The sequence below is a fragment of the Somniosus microcephalus genome, chromosome 10 (genome assembly GCF_052327205.1).
Source record: "Somniosus microcephalus isolate GS21.2 chromosome 10, FLI_Smic_1.0, whole genome shotgun sequence".
NCBI lineage: Eukaryota > Metazoa > Chordata > Chondrichthyes > Squaliformes > Somniosidae > Somniosus > Somniosus microcephalus.
Window position 1 is genome coordinate 229,339,738 of NC_140996.1, and position 22,686 is coordinate 229,362,423.

The 22,686-nt window shown below is 48.7% G+C and overlaps 2 protein-coding genes across 3 annotated transcripts in view; one reads left to right on the forward strand and one right to left on the reverse strand.

Moving 5' to 3' along the window:
• The window catches only part of dgat2 (diacylglycerol O-acyltransferase 2), a 73,652-nt gene extending 70,396 nt beyond the window's left edge, over positions 1-3,256 (forward strand). Inside the window, exon 8 of the mRNA XM_085999725.1 lies at positions 1,341-3,256. Within this exon, the coding sequence (XP_085855851.1) occupies positions 1,341-1,495 (155 nt within the window). The 3' untranslated portion in view covers positions 1,496-3,256. The remainder of the gene's footprint in view (positions 1-1,340) is intronic.
• Positions 3,257-9,920: 6,664 nt separating this feature from the next.
• The window catches only part of p2ry6 (pyrimidinergic receptor P2Y6), a 34,746-nt gene continuing 21,980 nt past the window's right edge, over positions 9,921-22,686 (reverse strand). For both annotated transcript variants that reach the window (XM_085999728.1, XM_085999729.1), the window contains one exon: positions 9,921-12,209. In XM_085999728.1, the coding sequence (XP_085855854.1) occupies positions 11,166-12,164 (999 nt within the window). In that variant the 5' untranslated portion in view covers positions 12,165-12,209 and the 3' untranslated portion in view covers positions 9,921-11,165. The remainder of the gene's footprint in view (positions 12,210-22,686) is intronic.

Below are 22,686 nucleotides of genomic sequence, written 5' to 3' on the forward strand. Positions count from 1 at the left end.
AGTGCGGTAACCTACAGGGCTACGGACCAAGAGCTGGAAAGTGGGATTAGGCTGGAGAGCTCTTTGTCGGCCGGCGCGGACACGATGGGCCGAATGGCCTCTTCTGTGACGTAAATCTCTATGATTCTACAATTTCTTATGTTCACCTCCAGAGGGTGCTGTCCTCAACCCGATGGTTTTAGTTTATTTTGGCAGTCAAACTATAGTGGGTTTTTTTAAACTGTTAATTTTTGGGGTCGGTTGGGGGAGGGGGGCTAGGGGCTGGTGGTGGGGCGGGGGGGAGGGGATCATACAGGTTGCACTTGATCTGTAAACCAACTACCCCAACCCCTCCAAAGAGCCCAATATTCCCCCCACTAAAACAGATGATCTGGTCATTATCACATTGCTGTTTGTGGGAGCTTGCTGTGTGCAAATTGGCTGCCGCGTTTCCTACATTAACACTTTGGGGGGGAAAAAAAGACTTGTATTTCTATAGCACCTTACATGACCTCAGGACGTCCCAAAGCGCTTTACAGCCAATGAAGTACTTTTGAAGTGTAGTCACTGTTGTAATGTAGGAAACACGGCAGTCAATTGCGCACAGCAAGCTCCCACAAACAGCAAAGACCAGATAATCTGTTTTTTGGTGATCTTGATTGAGGGTTAAATATTGGCCCCAGGACACTGGAGATATCTCCCTCTGCTCTTCTTCAAAATAGTGGCCGCGGGATCATTTACTTCCACCTGAGAGGGCAGATGGGGCCTCAGTTTAACGTCTCATCAGAAAGACAGCCTCTCCGACAGTGCGGCGCTCCCTCAGTACTGCCCCTCCGACAGTGCGGCGCTCCCTCAGTACTGCCCCTCCGACAGTGCGGCGCTCCCTCTGTACTGCCCCTCCGACAGTGCGGCGCTCCCTCAGTACTGCCCCTCCGACAGTGCGGCGCTCCCTCAGTACTGCCCCTCCGACAGTGCGGCGCTCCCTCTGTACTGCCCCTCCGACAGTGCGGCGCTCCCTCTGTACTGCCCCTCCGACAGTGCGGCGCTCCCTCAGTACTGCCCCTCCGACAGTGCGGCGCTCCCTCAGTACTGCCCCTCCGACAGTGCGGCGCTCCCTCAGTACTGCCCCTCCGACAGTGCGGCGCTCCCTCAGTACTGCCCCTCCGACAGTGCGGCGCTCCCTCAGTACTGCCCCTCCGACAGTGCGGCGCTCCCTCAGTACTGCACTGGGAGTGTCACCCTGGGTTTTTGTGCTCGAGTCTCTTAAACCCATCCTGAGGCCTTGAAAGGCGTCTTATACCTGCAAGCCTTTCTTCTGTTTTTACTACATTGTTTAAACATCCTTTTTAATTTTTTTGCAGTTGGGGAGCCAATTACAGTGCCACGGATTGAAAACCCGAGTCCAGAGGAGGTGGACATCTATCACAAAATTTACATATGTTCTCTCGTCAAACTGTTCAACAAGCACAAGATTAAATTTGGCTATTGCGAAACAGACCGACTGGAGGTGGTTTGAAGGAACCCCCTTTTTTAAGCGTCCCTCGCAGTTTCCCTCCTTAACTTTCAAAACAAGCTGAGCCCTGCCTCGCACACTGAATAACTAAAATAAACCGTCATTATTTTTTGCCAAGAAATTTTTTTTTTTTTCGATTTAACAGAACTAAACTTTTTAAACAGTAATTGTCGCGTGCCTTTTGGAAATGTCATTTTTGTCGCGGTTACGATTATTTGGTTTTTTAAAACAAAATTGTCGTTCGCAATGTTCCAGTCTAGCCGCGCGGCCATCTGAAACTCCCGCGCAGGCCGCTTACCGGTTTCTCGATGGAAAAATAACGTGCGTGCGCGCGGGCGGAAGTTTGCTTAAGCCCTGCAGTCCCTTAAAGGGGCCACACACCCAAAAAAAAAATGACCGGGAACATTGTCATATACAATCTACTGAACTATGTTTAATCACTTTTTGTAATCGGGTTGGTAATGACTGGGGTTTTTATTTCCCAACATTATGTGGGAGGACTGTTTAACATGCACAACCAATGCAATGATCTATTTCCACCCCTCGCCACCCCCCCTTTCTAACTTGTAACTACTTGTTCACGAAAAAAGCCAAAGTGTCCAATTAGCTGATGGCTTTCTGCACCTTGACTATTGTGTTTAATTTAAGTTGCACCCTTTGTAACTTTAATATTTAAGGGGGGGGGGAGGGTAAAGAGGAGTTTATTTTGGGGGGGGTGGGAAGGGGACTATTTGGTTTCGATCAGTATTAAAATTCTAATGTTTAGCACTACAACAGGGTAATTGTGCAATAAGAACTGATAAAATTCTACCGCCGTACCAAAGTAATGGGACTTTAGGCCAAATCTCTCGGGGAATCTAGATCCAAACACATCGATAAACCGGGGCCAGGACAAGGGAAGGTAAATTGGGGGGGTGGGCAGAGGGAAAGCCAGAATTAATCTTCAGACCGCCGTGTTCTCACTAGATGTAGTTGGCGTGTCGGCCGCAGTGCGCTATAGGGGAAAAAAAAAGTTGCGCCAATTCGTTAACGGTTACCTGACGCTCTTAATTTGTCACCTCCCAAGTCAGCGGCCACCCGCCTCCTCGCGACCACCCTGTGCCGGCGCTTCTGTTGCCCAAACGCCACGGGGGCGCTGCGACCCCGTGCGATCGCGCGCCCGAGCCCAGTGAACGCACGCGCGACGACCTAACGCAGTGGCAAAGCCTGGGCCGCCAATTCCTTTCGGCGCCCGCATCACCTGTTTTGCCAGCGTTCCCTCCTCCCGCTCGAGCGCGCGCGCCTATCTGACACCGGGTTAGCTCGGGTAGCGTTCGGTGCCAATAAATCGTAGGGCACTGAAACCGAACCCTTTTACACGGGTCGAACGCCGACTGTGTCCTGTGTTTATTTTGTGCCTTTTTAATGTCTACGTGAAGGTGATACTAAAAGCAGCCTGGGTTTGTAAGGACAAAATGTATACTGGCGGTGGGGGGGTAGCTAGATGTCGTCTTCATGGTTTGGAAGAGTCGTGCCCATCATTTGCACTTTTCTGAAATCCTAGTGGCAACAGCACTGTAATGCAATGTGAATAGAATGGCTTGTTCTCTTGTATCGCTTCCCAAAGAGAGTGGGAACTCTGTCTCTGCCTCTTTGTGATCTAAGTGTTCTCTCTTGCACCTGTTTTCTACTTTTTAATGAGAAATTGTTTACATCCTGCCATTTAAATTGAAGCCATATTGTACCAACTTTCAGATTCTATTTTTAAATAAACTGTTAATCGGTTTTTTGAGCATTTTTTGTGGGGTTTTGAATGCAGGTGACAGTCACTGATTCATAGTGCCTGATGTTGGAAGATCTTCTATATTTTTCTCCCCTTTTTTATCCTCTGCCTTAAACCACCCCCCCTCTCCGTCCCCTCTACCCCCTCCACAGCAGCAATGCAAGTTCAAACGATACATTTTTGTACAAAACTTGTGGAGTTGAAATAAACCTTTTTTTTTTAAAAGGCAAAGCTCGTGTCGTCTGGGTTTGGTACGAAGGGGTTTTTGTTTACAACGTTAAAAGGGTTCAACAACAGCTTGTATTTATATAGCGCCTTTAACCTAGTGAAACGTCCCAAGGCGCTGCACAGGTTATAAGAACGTAAGAATTAGGAGCAGGAGTCGGCCATTCGAGCCTGCTCCGCCATTCAATAAGATCATGGCTGATCATCGACTTCAACTTCACTTTCCCGCCCAATCCCCACATCCCCTCGATTTCCCCTAGAGTCCAAAAATCTATCGATCTCGGCCTTGAATATACTCAACAATTGAGCATCCACAGCCCTCTGGGGCAGAGGATTCCAAAGATTCACCACCCTCTGAGTGAAGAAATTCCTCATCTCACTCTTAAATGGCCGACCCCTTATCCTGAGACTATGCCTCCTAGTTCTAGATTCCCCCATGAGGGGAAACAACCTCTCCGCATCTGCCCGGTCAATCCCCTCAGAATCTTGTATGTTTCAATGAGATCACCTCTCATTCTTCTAAACTCCAGAGAGTATCGGCCCATTCTACACCATCTCTCATCATAGGACAGCCCTCTCATCCCAGGAATCAATCTACTTAACAGACAACATTTAACACCGAGCTGTATGAGGAAATACTCGCTTTGGAACAGAGAAGGTTAAGAGATGACCTAATAGAGGTTTTCGAGGGTTTGATCGAGTAAATAGAGGAAAAACTCTTCCCTCGGGCGAGTGGGTCAATAACCAGAGGTCATTGATTCAAAATCATCGGCGAAAGATCTCAAGGGGAGATGAGGAGAAATGTTTTCACTCGGAGAGTTGTGGGGATCGGGAACGCTCGACCTGAAACGGTGGCGGAAGCTGATTCCATCAATAATTGTAAAAGGGAGTTGGACGGGTTCTGGAGGATGAGGAACTGACAGGGTTACGGACACACAGCGGGGGGAGTGGGACTGAGCACGACGGCTCGTTCAAAGAGCCGGCGCAGGCACGACGGGCCAAACGGCCTCCTCCTGTGCTGCAGGTTTCTATGATTCGACGATTAGGACAGGCCACCAAAAGCTTGGTTAAAGAGCTGGGTTTTAAGGGGCGTCTTAAAGGAGGAGAGAGAGAGGCGGAGAGGATTCGCTAGGGTAGAGGCGGAGGAACAAAGGGGACATCATAAAATTAGAGCTAGGCTATTTCAGAGTGAAACCAGTGAGCACTTTTTCCACAGAAAGGGTAGAGGAAATCTGGAGCTCTCTTCCCTAAAAGGCTGTGGATGCCGGGAGTCAATTGGAGCTTTCAAGACGGAGCTGGATAGATTTTTGTTGGGCACAAGATATCAAGGGATCTGGAGTTTGAGGTGCAGATCGGCCATGGTCTAATCGAATGGTGGAACAGGCTGGAGGGGCTGAATGGCCTCCTCCTGTTCCTAAGAGAAAGTGGTCAAACGTTACAATTCCTCGACAAGAAATCGATTAAACCGGGACAACTTTGCGCTTGCAGCGGTATTGGGGCCACTCAACATGAATTTGTGAAGGAATGGCCATGTTTGACTAATTAAACTACATTCAAGGAATTACTGAGAATGCAGTGTGCTGTATTTGGACTTTCACAAAGCATTTTGAAAAAGTGCCACACAAGAGACTTGTATTTTTTCTTACATTAAAACACTTAAAAAAAAAAAAAAATACTTAATGGGCTTTGGGACATCCCAAAGTTGTAAAAGGTGTTCTACAAATGCAAGTTCTTCCTTTCTGAGGCTCATGGCATTTAATGTAAGAGGCAAGTCTGCCGCCAACTGGGCCATGGTTGACGCCGGTTAACAAGAACCATTGGACCAAGTCATGGTGAACCAATCCAAGCAACGACCAGCGACCTTCAGCCATCTCTCTCTTCCTTAGGTGTCAGCCGTGGCTCAGTGGGCAGCCTGCTCACCTCTGATTCAGAAGGTCGTGGGTTCAAGTCCCACTCCAGGGACTTGAGCACATAATCCAGGCTGACACTCCCGGTGCAGTACTGAGGGGAGTGCTGCACTGTCGGAGGTGCCGTCTTTCGGAGGAGACGTTAAACCGAGGCCCCGTCTGCCCTCTCAGATGGGCGTAAAAAATCCCACGGCCACTATTTCGAAGAAGAGCAGGGGAGTTTTCCCCGGTGTCCTGGAGCCAATATTTATCCCTCAATCAACATCACTAAAAAACAGATTATCCGGTCATTATCACATTGGTGTTTGTGGAAGCTTGCTTTGTGCAAATTGACTGTCGCGTTTCCGACATTACAACAGTGACTGCACTTCATTGGCTGTGAAGTGCTTTGAACATAAGAAATAGGAGCAGGAGTCGGCCATTCGGCCCCTCGAGCCTGCTCCGCCAGTCAACAAGATCATGGCTGATCTTCTACCTCAACTCCACTTACCCGCACTCTTCCCATATCACTTTGTTCCCAAACAGTTATCGACCTCAGTCTTGAATATACTCAATGACTGAGCCTCCACAGCCCTCTGGGGTAGAGAATTCCAAAGATTCACCACCCTGTGAGTGAAGAAAATTCTCCTCATCTCAGTCCTAAATGACCGACCTCGTATCCTGAGACTGTGACCCCTGGTTCTAGACGCCCCAGAGGGAAACATTTTCTCAGCATCTACCCTGTCAAGCCCCTTAAGAATTTTGTATGTTTGAATGAGATCACCGCTCATTCTTCTAAACTCTAGATAATATAGGCCCAGTCTACTCAATCTCTCCTCATAGGACAATCCCCCCATCCCAGGAACCAGTCTGGTGAACCTTCGTTGCACTCCCTCTATGGCAAGTATATCCTTCCTTGGGTAAGGAGACGAGAACTGTGCACAGTACTCCAGGTGTGGCCTCACCAACGCCCTGTATAATTTCACTAAGACGACTTTACTCTTATACTTTGCGATGTCCTGAGGTGATGAAAGGTGCTGTGGAAATATGTCTTTTTTAATGGCATAATAACTGCCACAACTTTGAATATACAAACAAAATGCTTTTCTACAGTGCTGCTATATCAATGCGTATAGAACAGAACAGCACAGAAGGCGGCCATTCGGCCCATCGTGCCTGTGCCAGCTCTTTGAAAGAGCTCTTCGATTAGTCCCACTCCCCCGCCCCCTGCTCTTTCCCCGTAGCCCTGAAAATCTTTCCTTCTGTTTTAAGGGTGTTATGTGCTGATTGCACCACTAGATGACGCCACAGTCATGTCGTGTCGAACCTCAGTTTTGACTCGATGCACAACTCATTGAACCACTGCACAGGCTAAGCAGTAAAAAGAGAGCGGAATGTATAGGATGAAGTATATCTGAATGGTGTGCGAGAAGGTTCAGAGCGCAGTCACTGTGCTATCATGTACACTTTTGTCATTTTTGGTTGATGACGTTGCTGTGAGTGTATCAATAACGCGTTGCATTTATATAGGGACATAGGAAGAGGTGGCCATTCAGCCTGTTCCGCCATTCAATTAGATCATGGCTGATCTGTATCTTAACTCCATCTACCCGCCCTTACCTAGCAAAAATCTATCGATCTCAGTCTTGAATTTTTCAATTTCAACAGTTTTTTGGGGGAAGAGAGTTCCAGATTTCCACCACCCTTTGTGTGAAGAAGTGCTTCCTGACATCACCCCTGAACGGCCTGGCTCTAATTTTAAGGTTCTGCCCCCTTGTTCTGGACTCCCCCCCCCCCCCCCCCCCCCCCCCCCACCAAGAGGAAATAGTTTCTCTCTCTCTACCCTTCTGGATGAGACGTTAAACTCTCTCTGGTGGACGTAAAAGATCCAATGGCACTGGTTCAAAGAAGAGCAGGGGGAGTTCTCCCCGGTGTCCTGGGGCCAATATTTATCCCTCAACCAACATCACTAATACAGATGATCTGGTCATTATCACATTGCTGTTTGTGGGAGCTTGCTGTGCGCAAATTTGCTGCCACGTTTCCCACATTACAACAGTGACTGGGAAGCACGGTGGCATAGTGGTTAGCACTGTTGCCTCACAGCACCAGGGACCCGGGTTCGAATCCGGCCTCGCGTGGCTGTCTGTGTGGAGTTTGCACATTCTCCCCGTGTTTGCGTGGGTTTCCGACGGGTGCTCCGGTTTCCTCCCACAGTCCAAAGATGTGCGGGTTAGGTTGATTGGCTATGATAAATTGACCCTTAGTGTTAGGGGGATTAAATACGTGGGGTTACGGGGATAGGGTGGGATATGTGTTGGTGTAGGGGTTATGGGGATCGGGTGGGATATGTGTCGGTGCAGGCTCGATGGGCCGAAATGGCCTCTATCTGCACTGTGGGGTTTCTGTGACTTTCTGTGATTACACTTCAAAAAGTACTTCATTGGCTCGTAAAGCGCTTTGGGACGTCCGGTGGTCGTGAAAGGCGCTATAGAAATGCAAGTCTTTCTTTTTTAACCCTCTTAACTCCATTGATCAACCTAAGCACCTCGATATGACGCCTTTAATGTAGGAAAATGGAAAGAAAAAACGCAAGACTTGCATTTCTGTAGCACCTTTCATGACCACCGGACGTCCCAAAGCGCTTTACAGTCAATGAAATACTTTTTGAAGTGTGGTCACTGTTGTAATGTAGGAAACGCAGCAGGCAATTTACGCACAGCAAGCTCCAAGGTGCTTCACAGAGATGTCAGGAAAATTGAACGCCAGGCAAAAGGAGGAGATATTGGGAGGCGTGACAAGGGTTGGACGAAGAGGTGGGATTTAAGGAGGATCTCCAAGGAGGAGAGGGCTGCGGAGAGACGGAATTCCAGAGTGTGAGGCGGATAAAGGCCAGGGAGGGGAATGAAATCCGTGTCAAGAGCATAGAGTGTGGGGCCGGGGCTGTACGATGGGTTCATTCCCATACAACACACGCCCTTGCCAATCTCCAATAGCTTTCCGTTCCCCCCCCGGGGCTTGGCCCTCACCAGCTCATGCTATAGCTTTCTCTGACAAAGTGTAACCCTCACTCTTCCCAAACCTTGGCTCCTACACATCCCTCCATCCTCCACTTCTGGAGACAGAGCTTACAGTCAACTTGCCCCTACACGCTTGAAATCTCTCACTACTCCTGGAGTACTGTGCACTGTTTTAGTCTCCTTACCTAAGGATAGATTTGCCTTAGAGGGAGTGCAACAAAGGTTCACTAGATTGAGAGGGTTGTCCTCTGAGAAGAGATTGAGTAGATTGAGCCGATACTCTCTGGAGTTTAGAAGAATGAGAGGTGATCTCATTGAAACATACAAGATTCTGAGGGGGATTGACAGGGTAGATGCTGAGAGGTTGTTTCCCCCTGGCTGGAGAGTCTAGAACCAGGGGTCACAGTCTCAGGATAAGGGGTCGGCCATTTAGGACTGAGATGAGGAGGAATTTCTTCACTCAGAGGGTTGTGAATCTTTGGAATTTTCTACCCCAGAGGGCTGTGGATGCTGAATCGTTGAGTATATTCAAGGCTGAGATCGATAGATTTTTGGATTCTAGGGGAATCGAGGGATATGGAGACCGGGCGGGAAAGTGGAGTTGAGGTCGAAGATCAGCCATGATCTTATTGAATGGCGGAGCAGGCTCGAGGGGCCGAATGGCCGACTCCTGCTCCTGTTTCTTATGTTCTTGTTCTCTTAAACCCCTCCACCTTCCTATCTCTGTCTCCCCCCAACTCCCAAAGTCTCATCAACTCACCTCCTCTAACTCTCCTATGAGTAATGCTTGCTTTTGTAACACCTCTGTTAACCACCAGGGCAATATTTCTATGCTAAAGACACTATATAAATACAAGTTGCTGTCCTCAAAGACACCTTCCCTTTCCCCTCGGTGCCCAGAAACCCTCCTGCTCTCCCTGAATTATCCCTTTTTGTCTCCCACTCCTGCACTTAATACAACCACCATTTCTATCGCGCCTTTCACCACCTCAGGACAACCGAAAGGCGCTTTACAGCCAGCTACTTTTTGAAGTCCCTGTTGCAACAGGAAACACGCCAGCCAATCTGCGCACAGCAAGCTCCCACAAACAGCAACGAGATGATGACCAGATCATCTGTTTTAATTATGTTGATTGAAGGATAAATATTGGCCCCAGGACACCGGGGAGAACTCCCCTGCTCTTCTTCCACTGCTGTGGGATCTTTCACGCCCACCTGAGAGAGCAGACGGGGCCTCGGTTTAACGTCTCATCCGACAGACGGCACCTCCGACAGTGCAGCACTCCCTCAGCAATGCACTGGGAGCTTCAACGTAGATTTCGCACTCAAGTTTCTGGAGTGGGATTATGAACCCACGACCTCCATGACTCAGAGGCGAGGGTGCTGCCCACTGAGCCACTCGGTGTGGGTGAGATTGAACAGTCTACATGAGGGGAATCCCTGAGGGAAGAGGGGGCAGGGTTTTATCAAACTGGTTCAGCCCATCCGATGCAGTAAAGCCAAAACATGTCGAATTTACACACAACCACTTTTTTTCACCAGTTTTTTAATTAAAATAAGTAAGTCTACAAGTCAAAAAATAGTGCAAATTAACTTCAACCTCGGGACAAACGTGAGGAATGAGGACCATCCCTTGCCAGCTCTTAAGACCGTTCCAGGAGTCACAGTGTTTAATATTCCATCTCAACATATCCCACATCAGTCCAGGTGCGTTCTCTTACATAAGATCCAAGGTGCAAGGTGTCTCAACAAGAGCAAAGCTACTCGTCAGTGTGCGAGAGAGGGAATGGAATAGATATTTGGGATAGGTCTTCCCATGGAACGTTTGCAGACCGTGAATTGTGGCCGCTCCCCTCTCCTTCCCAACGTTGTACTATCACTCGTGTGTAAACTGAAGAATATTTCCCTCACCTATTTACATTCAGGTGGAATTCTCTCCCCTAACAAAATAGAACTTCAGTGAAGATTAGTATAAAACACTCCTCTCAATTAACCAGGATCTGGGAGCTCCCTTCAAGGTTCCCCCTGGCATTTACAGTGTTTACAGCACAGAAACAGGCCCTTTGGCCCAACTAGTCTATGCCGGTGTTTATGTTCCACACCAGCCAAGCGGTTTCTGTAAACTTGTACTGAATTACGGGCAATGACTTTATTTTCATATTTAAAGTATCTGTAACCCTTCCAAGGAGAAATTATATTCTGGGATGAAAGAATCACAGTAAGACTGTAAAATGCTGTCAAATGCACCAAATACCTGGGAGGTGGCGGGGGGTGGGGTGTGACGGCGGGGATGGGGTCTAAACCCCAAGACCCCTCCCTAGAAAATAATTCTTGAGCCTCAAACGCTTGCACCCCCCCCCCCCCCTTTTAAAACTGATTGAGTTTTGTATCATGAGTGATGCAATGTTGGGTACGTCTGCAGCTGGAGTTGTAACAAGCCTGCGTGCCGCTGCACTCTCAGTGTAACTGTTTGTTTCTGCGTGTCATAAGCCTCACTCCGGTGTCGGGCTGACTGCTTTTCTAAAGGGGGCCGTGTCAGATTTTGCTTGGTTTACATGCATGGCTGGTGCTCGTGCCGGTCACACTCAGTTCAGGCTGTGACGCTCTTCCACGTCACTCCTCTATGTAACGTCATGCGGTCAGGCATTTAAATATCACTTTGTAGTCACGCCTGTCCAATTCCTTTGGTACCGGCACAGGGCTGCCTCTCGCCGGGGACTACGGTGAAAGTGCTGCTCAAGCTAGCTATATTATTAATTGGGCAAATAGGAGGTCGAAGTTCACCGCACCACCACTTCCCGAGCATTAGCCTTCAAAGTGGTGTTGACTTTCTCCAGCAGGCTTCGTGTGCTCTGCCTGAACTTCTCATGGGTGAAGTAGAAGAGGACGGGGTCCAGGGCGCTGTTCATGCTGGCGAGGGGCCTGGTGGACTTGTAGGCCCGGGCGAAACTCTGCAGGGTCCCGCAGGCGATGGACCGCCGAGCGCGGACGACAAGGTACATCGTCTTGGTCAGGTGAAAGGGCAGGAAGCTGATGACAAAGACGGTCGCCACGATGACCACCATGCGCAGGGCCTTGCTCTTCCTCCGCTGGATGGCGAGGCCCAGCACCTCATCGGGCTTGGAGAGCGCCCGCGCCATGGCACAGTAGCACGCCAGCAGCCCGGCGAACGGGATGACAAAGCCCACCACGGTCAGGGCGATGCCGTAGGGGAAGTAATAAAGGGAGAGCTCGGGGCTGCTGAGGTCGTAGCACACCGTCCTGTTGCGCTGGACGCCGGTGGAGGCGAACTTCCAGGTGGGGGCGCACTCCACCACCACAAAGATCCAAACCAGCCCGCAGACGGTCCAGGCGAACCTGGGCCCTTGCTTCTTGTGCCAGGGGCTCAGCGGGTAGCAGATGCCCAGGTAGCGTTGCAGGCTGATGCAGGTGAGGAACAGGATGCTCCCGTGCAGGTTGACGTAGAAGAGGAAACGGACGGCCTTGCAGGTGACCTCGCCAAAGGGCCAGTAGTCCATGTGGATGTAGTTGTAGATCAGGAGCGGCAGGGAGCAGACGTACAGGACATCGGCGGTGGCCAGGTTGAGCATGTAGATGGTGTTCCTGGTCAACGGCCTCTGAGAGCGCCAGATCTGCACGATGACCGTCAGGTTGAAGATCAGCCCGAGGACCAGGACCACGGTGTAGGCGACGGGAAGCAGAATGTTCTTGAATTTCTCTTGAAAGGTGCAGCCGTTGCTCGTCGAGTTGGGCTGCGAGGCAGAGGTGGAGTTCTCCATGTTTCCAACTCCCAAAGGCTTTGATTTCTTGGATCACGCTCAGCCCTGCCGAAATGAAAAATCAGATTTAAATGGGAACATCAGGACCAGGAGGAGGCCATTCAGCCCCTTGAGCCTGTTCCGCCATTCAATGGACCCATGGCTGATCTGTACCTCAACCCCAATTACCCGTCTTGGCTCCACATCCCTTGAAACCCTTATCGAATATAAATCAACCCATCATCCCACAAACATGCAGTGATCGTTACAAAACTCACTCCGCGATCTCCATGGTCTTTGAGTCATCGAATCGCACAAACTTTAAGCGCTGAGGGAGGCCATTCAGCCCAACATTGGTTCTGGAGTTAACGACTCTAATCCATTTCCCTATTCTTTCCCTATAATCTTAAAAAAAATTTTTTTTTTAAGTGTTAATCTAATTCCTCCTTGGTTGCGGTGATTGATTCAACTTAAATAGCCAGTTGTGGTAATGAAAGAAGGAAAGACTTGCATTTATATAGTGACCAAAGCGTTTTACAGCCAATGAAGTACTTTTTGAAGTGTAGTCACTGTCGTAATGTGGGAAACGCAGCAGCCAATTTGCGCACAGCAAGCTCCCACAGACAGCGATGTGATAATGACCAGATCATCTGTTTTGGTGATGTTGGTTGAGGGATAAATATTGGCCCCAGGACACCCGGGAGAACTCCTCCTGCTCTTCTTCCAATAGTGGCCATGAGATCTTAGACGTCCACCTGAGAGAGGGCAGACATCATTACAACAGTGACCACACTTCAGAAAAGTACTTTATTGGCTGTAAAGCGCTTTGGGACGTCCTGAGATTGCGCTTTACAGCCAATGAAGTACTTTTCTGAAGTGTAGTCACTGTTGTAATGCGGGAGAAACGCGGCAGCCAATTTGCGCACAGCAAGATCCCACAAACAGCAACGTGATAATGGTCCAGAAATCTGTTTTTAGGCATTGATTGAGGGATAGGTATTGGCCAGGACACCGGGGAGAACTCCCCTGCACCTCGTCACCTCAGATATTCATTCCATCTGTTAATAATATCGACCCAAGTACTTTGACTAGCTTTACTGTTCAATATAAAGGTGTTACCAACAACAACTTGTATTTATATAGCACTTTTAATGTAGTAAAATGTCCCGAGGCGATTCACAGGAGCGATTATCAGACAAAATTTGACACTGAGCCACATAAGGAGATATTAGGACAGGTGAGATAGATTTTAGCGAGCATCTTAAAGGAGGAGAGAGAGGCGGAGAGGTTTAGGGAGAGAATTCCAGAGCTTTGGGCCTCGGCGGCTGAAGGCACGGCCACCAAAGGTGGAGCGATGGAAATCGGGGAGGCTCAAGAGGCCAGAATTGGAGAAGGGCAGAGATCTCGGAGGGTTGCATAGAAACATAGAAGATAGGAGCAGGAGTAGGCCATTCGGCCCCTCGAGCCTGTTCCGCCATTTAATGAGATCATGGCTGATCATCCAAATTCAGTACCCGGTCCCTGCCTTCTCCCCATATCCCTTGATCCCTTTAGCCTTAAGAAATATCTCCAACTCCTTCTTGAATATATTTAATGAATTGGCCTCAACTGCCTTCTGTGGTAGGGAATTCCACAGGTTCACCACTCTCTGGGTGAAGAAATTCCTCCTCATCTCTGTCCTAAATGTCTTACCCCTTATCCTTAGACTGTGACCCCTGGTTCTGGACTCCCCGACCATCGGGAACATCCTTCCTGCATCTAGTCTGTCCAGTCCTGTTAGAATTTTATAAGTTTCAATGAGATCCCCTCTCATTCTTCTAAACTCCAGCGAGTATAAGCCCAATCGACCCAATCTCTCCTCATACGTCATTCCTGCCATCCCAGGTATCAGCCTGGTGACTCTTCGCTGCACTCCCTCCATGGCAAGAACATCCTTCCTCAGATAAGACGACCAAAACTGCACACAATACTCAAGGTGTGAGTAGGGCTGGCAGAGATTACAGAGATGGGGAGATACCAATTGTATTATCATTAAGTATGTTAAAGGAATAGTTCATGATTTCTTGGTCTGACTCCCTGTTTGTCGATTTACATCCATCCTAATTTGGGCCTGGTAGCGAAAGAGTTAATATAATTTGGAGCAGTTCATGTCAGACGGTTCAGGCATCCACCCCGTCTAGATGTGGATGGTGCTTCCATTAATAGTTACTGTGAAGGGTTTACAGGATTATCTGGCACACTCTGGTTAACATTCCTCACAAGGTTCAATGGTTCACCCATGCCAGCATTGTTTACCACAACAAGACATCACCACACAGAGAGAGAGAGAAGCGGTAAATCTTGACTACAAGCAATACTTCAGAGCTGAAATGTTTGTCATTATATTACAAAGCGAGCGACAGCATCCAGGATGGGCTGCGAGTAGGGAAACGCGGTATCATCAAACACTGGCTCATTTGCTCTGCTAGTTACATCATGTACTTACATGTAAGACGCACTTGAGGCCACAGTGTCCTCGCCCACTGCCAATCAGATAGCTTCCCAAGTTGTGCAATAAGAACATAAGAAATAGGAGCAGGAGTAGGCCATTCGGCCCTTCGAGTCTGCTCCGCCATTCAATGAGATCATGGCTAATCTTCTGCCTCAACTCCATTCACCGGCCCTATTGCCACATCCCTTGATGCCCTTACTAGTCAGAAATCTATCGACTTCTGTTTTGAATATACCCAATGACTGAGCCTCCACAGCCCTCTAGGGTAGAGAATTCCAAAGATTCACCACCCTCTGTGTGAAGAAATTTCTTCTCATCTCAGTCCTGAATGGCCTACCCTTTATCCTGAGGCTGTGGCCCCTGGTTCTAGACTCCCCAGCCAAGGGAAACATTCTCCCAGCATCCACCCTATCAAGCCCTGTAATAATTTTGTATGCTTCAATGAGATCACCTCTCATTCTTCTGAATTCAAGAGAATACAGGCCTAGTTTACTCAATCTCTTCATATACGACAGTCCCGCCATCCCAGGAATCAATCTGGTGAACCTTCGTTGCACTCCCTCTATGGCAAATATATCCTTCCTTAGGTAAGGAGATCAAAATTGTGCACAGTACTCCAGGTGTGGTCTCACCAAGGCCCTATATAATTGGAGTAAGATTTCTTTACTCCTGTACTCAAATCCTCTTGTATACCATTTGCCTTCCTAATGGCTTGCTGCACCTGCACATTCACTTTCAGTGACTCATGTACAAGGGCACCCAGGTCCCTTTGGGCATCTGCATTCCCTAATCTTTCACCAATACCTTCATTAAGGAAGTTCTTACGACCGTCTCTCCTCCTCTTGCTCTGTGCGCGGACGATGCAGTTAGTGTTTATTTTATAATTAACGGAAGTCCGCAACTCACCACTGGCCATCGAAGACCTTCCAAGAAATTGGAGGAGTACTTGAAAAGGAAAAAATGTGCAGGGCTCTGGCGAAAGAGCAGGGGGAGTGGGACTAATTGGATAGCTCTTCCAAAGAGCCAGAACGCCACAATGGGCCGAGTGGCCTGCTTCTGTGCTGTATGATTAGAATCATAGAATGATAGCAATTTACAGCACAGGAGGCCATTCGGCCCATCGTGTCCGTGCTGGCCGACAAAGAGCGATCCACCTTAATCCCACTTTCCAGCTCTTGGTCCGTAGCCCTGTAGGTTACGGCACTTCAAGTGAATATCCAAGTACTTTTTAAATGTGATGAGGGTTTCTGCCTCGACCACCCTTTCAGGCAGTGAGTTCCAGACCCCCACCACCCTCTGGGTGAAAAAAGTTCTCCTCAACTCCCCTCTAATCCTCCGACCAATTACTTTCAATCTCTGCCCCCTGGTTATTGACCTCTCTGCTAAGGGAAATAGGTCCTTCCTATCGACTCTATCCAGGCCCCTCATAATTTTATACACCTCAATTAAATCTCCCCTCAGCCTCCTCGGTTCCAAAGAAAACAACCCCAGCCTATCCAATCTTTCCTCATAGCTAAAATTCCCCAGTCCTGGCAACATCCTGGTAAATCTCCTCTGCACCCTCTCCAGTGCAATCACATCATCCTATGATAACACCTTCCTTTGACAAACTTTTCCACAAAGCTCTGATTCGTGCTAAGGTTCGGCTTCCAGCAGGGGTCACTGGGTAACGATCAAGGGTGAGAACCTTGGCTGACCTTTCTCTTGCCCTCACTTACCCTAAGGCACCGAGATGGATGTTAGTGTCCCGACCCCTGACCCTCCTCGCCACCCACGTTGTGATCAGGTAACTCTGCACAGACGGGGGGATTGAGGCTGGAACCTTCTAGCTTTGGTGGTGTGGCTCACTCCTGCACTAATAATTTCCTCATTAAAACACCTTCTTTTATAAAAGAAAGACGGATTTGCATTTCTATAGCACCTTTCACAACCTCAGGACGTCCCAAAGCACTTTACAGCCAATTAAGTACTTTTTGAAATGTAGTCACTGTTGTAATGAAGGAAACACAGCAAGCTCCCACAAACAGCAACGTGATAATGACCAGATAATCTGTTTTAGTGATGTTGATTGAGGGATAGATTTTGGCCCCAGAACACTGGGGAGAACTCCCCTGCTCTTCTTCGAAATAATGCCATGGGATCTTTTACATCCACCTGAGAGGGCAGATGGGGCCTCGGTTTAACGCCTCATCCGAAAGATGGCCCCTCCGACAGTGCAGCACTCCCTCAGCACTGCACTGGAGTGTCAGCCTAGATTTTTGTTCTCAAGTCTCAGGAGCGGGACTTGAACCCACGACCTTCTGACTTCAGAGGCGGGAGTGTTGCCCACTGAGCCATGGGCGACAAGCACTGCGGGACAGCACACACCACCCCTGAGGGAGATCAATGAGGATCTGGATCGCAAAAGACTTGGTCTGAGTTTCGCATCACTTTACTCTGAGGAAACTTTACTATTTTCGTATTTAGATGAGGCTCCGCGCTCCTCTGGTATTTTAAGAACATGATTCATAGAGTTACATCAGACTAACGCTGGCTAGACTTGGTGCTAGAATACAGAGGCACCAGAGAAGGTGCAAAAAAGGATGATACCAGAACTGAAATGTTATACGTGTCAGGAAAGATTGAACAGGCTGGGACTCTTTACTCTGGAAAAGAGAAGGCTGAGGGGTGACTTGATAGAGGTCTTTAAGATTATGAAGGGGTTCGATAGGGTAGACGTAGAGAAGATGTTTCCACTCGTGGGGGAGACCAGAACTCGGGGCCATCAATATAAGAGAGTCACTAATAAATCCAATGGGGGATTCAGGAGAAACTTCTTTACCCAGAGAGTGGTGAGAATGTGGAACTCGCTACCACAGGGAGTGGTTGAGGCGAATAGTATCGATGTATTTAAGGGGAAGCTGGATAAGCACAAGCGAGAGAAAGGAATAGAAGGATATGCTGATAGGGCGAGACGAAGAGGGGTGGGAGGAAGCTCGTGTGGAGTATAAACACCGGCACGGAGCAGATGGACCGAATGGCCTGTTTCTGTGCTGTACAATTCTGTGTAACTATGTAATTAATACAAGTTGCTCATTTGGTATCATCATATTCACAAGAAGACCCCAAGCGAGCGGACTCAAACGGAAACACTTGGGCACCGTGTCTCACGCTCTCCAATTTCCTTTTCTTTCTGGAGGCAGTTTCAGCCATTTCCCGCTGCCAAAGGGAAGGAATTTGATTCCTTCCTTCCAGTTTCAACTGAAGACCTGGCGTCAGCATGTGAGATCGTGGCAGTCTGAGGCTGGCTGTTCATAGAATATCATACAATCATAGACCGGTTCTAGCACAGGAGGAGGCCATTTGGCCCGTCGAGCCCGTGCCGGCTCTCTGCAAGAGCCCTTCAGCTAGTCCCACTCCCCCGCCCTTTCCCCGTAGCCCTGCAAATTCTTTTCCTTCAGGTACTTATCCAATTCCCTTTTGAAAGCCATTTTGAGTCTGCCTCCACCACTCTTTCCAGGCAGTGTATTCCAGATCCTAACCACTCTGAGTAAAAAGGTTTTTCCTCATGTCGCCTTTGGTTCTTCTGCTAATCACCTTAAATCTGTGTCCTCTGGTTCTCGACCCTTCCGCCAATGGGAACAGTTTCTCTCTATCTACTCTGTCCAGACCCCTCATGATTTTGAACACCTCGATCAAATCTCCTCTCAACCTTCTCTGCTCCAAGGAGAACAACCCCAGCTTCTACAGTCTATCCACGTATCTATAGATATATTTCTTAAGGCTAAAGGGATCAAGGGGTATGGGGAGAAAGCAGGGTCAGGGTACTGAGTTTGGATGATCAGCCATGATCGCATTGAATGGCGGAGTAGGCTCGAGGGGCCGAATGGCCGACTCCTGCTCCTAACTTCTATGTTTCTATGTTTCTATAAAGTCCCTCATCCCTGGAACCATTCTTGTAAATTACTCACAGGGTTGTGAATCTTTGGGATTCTCTGCCCCAGAGGGCTGTGGATGCTGAATCGTTGAGTAGATTCAAGACTGAGATCGATAGATTTTTGGACTCTAGGGGATAGGGCGGGAAAGTAGAGTTTTTTAAATTAATTCCTGGGATGTGGGCGTCGCTGGCAAGGCCAGCATTTATTGCCCATCCCTAATTGCCCTTGAGAAGGTGGTGGTGAGCCGCCTTCTTGAACCGCTGCAGTCCGTGTGGTGAAGGTACTCCCACAGTGCTGTTAGGGAGGGAGTTCCAGGATTTTGACCCAGCGACGATGAAGGATCGGCCGATATATTTCCAAGTCAAGATGGAGTGTGACTTGGAGGGGAACTTGGAGGTGGTGGTGTTCCCATGCGCCTGCTGCCCTTGTCCTTCTAGGTGGAAGAGGTCGCGGGTTTGGGAGGTGCTGCCGAAGAAGCCTTGGCGAGTCGCTGCAGTGCATCTTGTAGATGGTAGACACTGCAGCCATGGCGCCACTCCTTCAGTCACCTACTGAATAACACATTGTTCAGACCGGCATGGAATCAATGGCTAATGTTATCTCACCCTGCCCCGCCCCTCCCATGGCCCAACTTGAGCTCATCCAAAACTCTGCTGCCCCGTGTCCTAACTCGCACCAAGTCCCGTTCACCCATCACCCCGCTGTGCTCGCTGACCCACACTGGCTCCCGGTCCGGCAACGCCTCGATTATAAAATTCTCATCCTCGTGTCCAAATCCCTCCAGACCCTCGCTCCTCCCTAACTTTGTAACTTCCTCCAGCCCTTCAACCCTCCGAGAACTCTGTGTTCCTACATATTCTAATTCCTTTGTCCCACCATTGGCGGCCGTGCCTTCAGCTGCCTGGGCCCTAAGCTCTGGAATTCTCTCCCTAAACCTCTCTCTCCTCCTTTAAGACGCTCCTTAAAGCCGACCTCTTTGACCAAGCTTTTGGTCACCGGTCCTAATATCTTCTTCTGTGGCTTGGTGGCAAATTTTGTTTGATAATCGCTCCTGTGAAGCACCTTGAGATGCTTTACTATGTTAAAGGCGCTATATAAATACAAGTTGTTGTTGTTGTTGTTGACAGGATTAAAAACAATAACCAGGCTTCCGTTGTATCCACTGCCGGTAGGACTATGTGTGTGTGGAGATCAGGTGAGGATCGATTGGATTTGCTGCCACCTTTTTCCCCCTTTTCCCCCTCCCCCCGCCCACCACCCACCTCAATTGAGTATCTTGTTGGCAGTCTAGGTTCCCATGGGAAGAATAACCGCGCGCAAAAGGTTTCAGAAGAGGGCTGGCTGGTGATGTGGAATCGGGCCCAAGCAAGAGTCAGGGCCCGCGGGAGAGATGGGGAGAGATTTGGCAGGCTAACGCCACCTCCTTACAACATGTACAGTTTGGATTGCGCGCATAGTTCACATACTGGCTTCAGTCAGAAAACTTTCAGAGTTGCTGGCAGCCCAGCTCGTTCGGGGTGGCATCCTTGACGGGAACAGATTTTCAATAATGAAAGAACTTGCATTGCTGCAGCGCCTTCCATGATCTCAGGACGTCCCAAAGCGCTTTACAGCCAATGAAGTACTTTTTTTGAAGTGTAGTCACTGTTGTAATGTGGGAAACGCGGCAGCCAATTAGCGCACAGCAAGCTCCCACAAACAGCAATGTGGTAAATGACCAGATCATCTGTTTTAGTGATGTTGGTTGAGGGATAAATATTTGCCCCAGGACACCGGGGAGAACTGCTTTCTAAAGCTACAGAATAACCTCCACCCCCTTGTTTTCTAGCCCTCTGGATATAAAGGCCAGCATCCCATTAACGTTTTTGATTATCTTCTGTACCTGTCCATGAGATTTTAATGATCGATGTACATGGACCCCCCAAGTCTCTTTGGACCTCCACTGTTTTTATCTTTTCACCATTTAGAAAGTGCCCTGTTCGATCCTGTTTAGGTCCAAAGTGGATGACCTCACACTTGCCTACTTTGAAACCCGTTTGCCACAGCTTTGCCCATTCACTTAATCTATTAATGTCTCTCTGTTCCCATATCCCTACATTTCCCTTTCACTCAACCACCTATCTAACCTATTCCGGAGCGTTGGCACAGTCTCTACATCAATCACTAACTCCAGTCGTGCAGTCCACGCACCTCACAACCCTGGGTGTAAAATGGTTTCTCCTGCTCTCTGTCCTAAAACTAATTTGAAACAATGTCCCCAGATACTGAAGAAAGGTGATCTCCAGACAGTCCCGGGACCAACGAGTCTCAAGGGTCTACTCTTACACCAAGTGTGGGCTTGGCTCCATTAGTAGCACTCTCGCCTCTGAGGACAAAGGTGCTTGTGCCTCACTGTGGCAGTGAAGGTCTGGCGGAGGGGCGGTCTTTCCATTATGACGTTCAGCCGCGGCTCCATCTGGTGGAAGGTCCCACGGCACTATTTGGAGAAGAGTAAGGAGTTCAACCAATGTGCTGGCCAGCATTCCTCCCAACAACCCAACACCACCATGAACTAGAATCATAGCAATTTACGGCACAGAAGGAAGCCATTCGGCCCGTCGTGTCTGTGCCGGCCGAAAAAGAGCTATCCGGCCTAATCCCACTTTCCAGCTCTTGGTCCGTAGCCCTGCAGGTTACGGCACTTCGAGTACACATCCAAGTACTTTTTAAATGTGATGAGGGTTTCTGCCTCGACCACCCTTTCAGGCAGTGAGTTCCAGACTCCCACCACCCTCTGGGTGAAAAAAGTTCTCCTCAACTCCCCTCTAATCCTCCGACCAATTACTTTCAATCTCTGACCCTGGTTATTGACCCCTCTGCTGAGGGAAATAGGTCCTTCCTATCCACTCTATCTAGGCCCCTCATAATTTTATACACCTCAATCATACCCTCAGCCTCCTCTGTTCCAACTCACCAATCACCTCATTGCCATTTGTGGGATCTTGCTGTGCGTAATGTAGCTGTCGTGTTTTTCCCCACGTAACCATAGTGACGGCACTTCAAAAGTAACACAATGGTTGTGAAGGTTGTTTTGGGATGTGCTGGGGTGGTGATGAGGTGCTATACAAATGCAAGATTTTTCTTTCTATGTAAACATTTCTGCATTAAAAAAAAAGGACTCGGCTTCTCCGACACTTTGCTGGGAAATGGAACTGCCAGGTGTGGAATTGAACCCTAGGGCCCAAGAAAGTCCCAGGTTTGATCTCGGCCTGGGTGGCAGCAGGGATACTACAAGTGGCACGGTTTCCCTGGGCAAGGGAGGGGGACAATTCATCCATCCCATAACACCTGCCCGAAATGCACGCTTGGACATCAGTTGAGGACAGGATCAGGCTCAACTGTGATGCCATCGTGGTCAAATAGCCTGTCAACAGTCACCATCTAGGCTCACATCTCCCAAACCTGCGACCTCCACCACCTAGTATGACAAAGGCATCACCAATTTCCCCTCCAAGTCACACACCATCCTGACTTAGACATATATCGGCCGTTCCTTCATCGTCGCCGGGTCAAAATCCTGGAACTCCCTCCCTAACAGCACTGTGGGAGCACCTTCACCACACGGACTGCAGCGGTTCAAGAAGGTGGCTCACCACCGCCTTCTCAAAAGGGCAATTAGGGATGGGCAATAAATGCCGGCCTTGCCAGCGACGCCCACTTCCCGAGAATGAATTGAAGAAAAACATGGGAAGAATGGTCACTTGACTGAAAGGCGATCGTTGTCTTGATGAATTGTACACCAGCAAGAAGGCAATGTTTTCAGATGGGAAAAAGAAGTTTGGCGTAAATATATAAGGTGATAAATGTTCATCAGACATTAAACTGGCATTGAAAATAATGGAAAGAAAATTCATGTAGTTTCTATAATGGCCGGCAAGTTAAAGATGTATGCCACAATGTCTTATCGAACCTGTCACAAACATCTCAAAGCATCTCCGACTGATCTTCTGTCATTTTACCCATTAACAGATTTGCCCAGTTTACTGTGGACAGTCTCTGTCTCATCCCGTTGAAGGAGATATCAGGATAGATGACCAAAAGCTTGGTCAAAGAGGTGGTTTTAAGGAGTGTCTTGAAGGAGGAGCGAGAGAGGTAG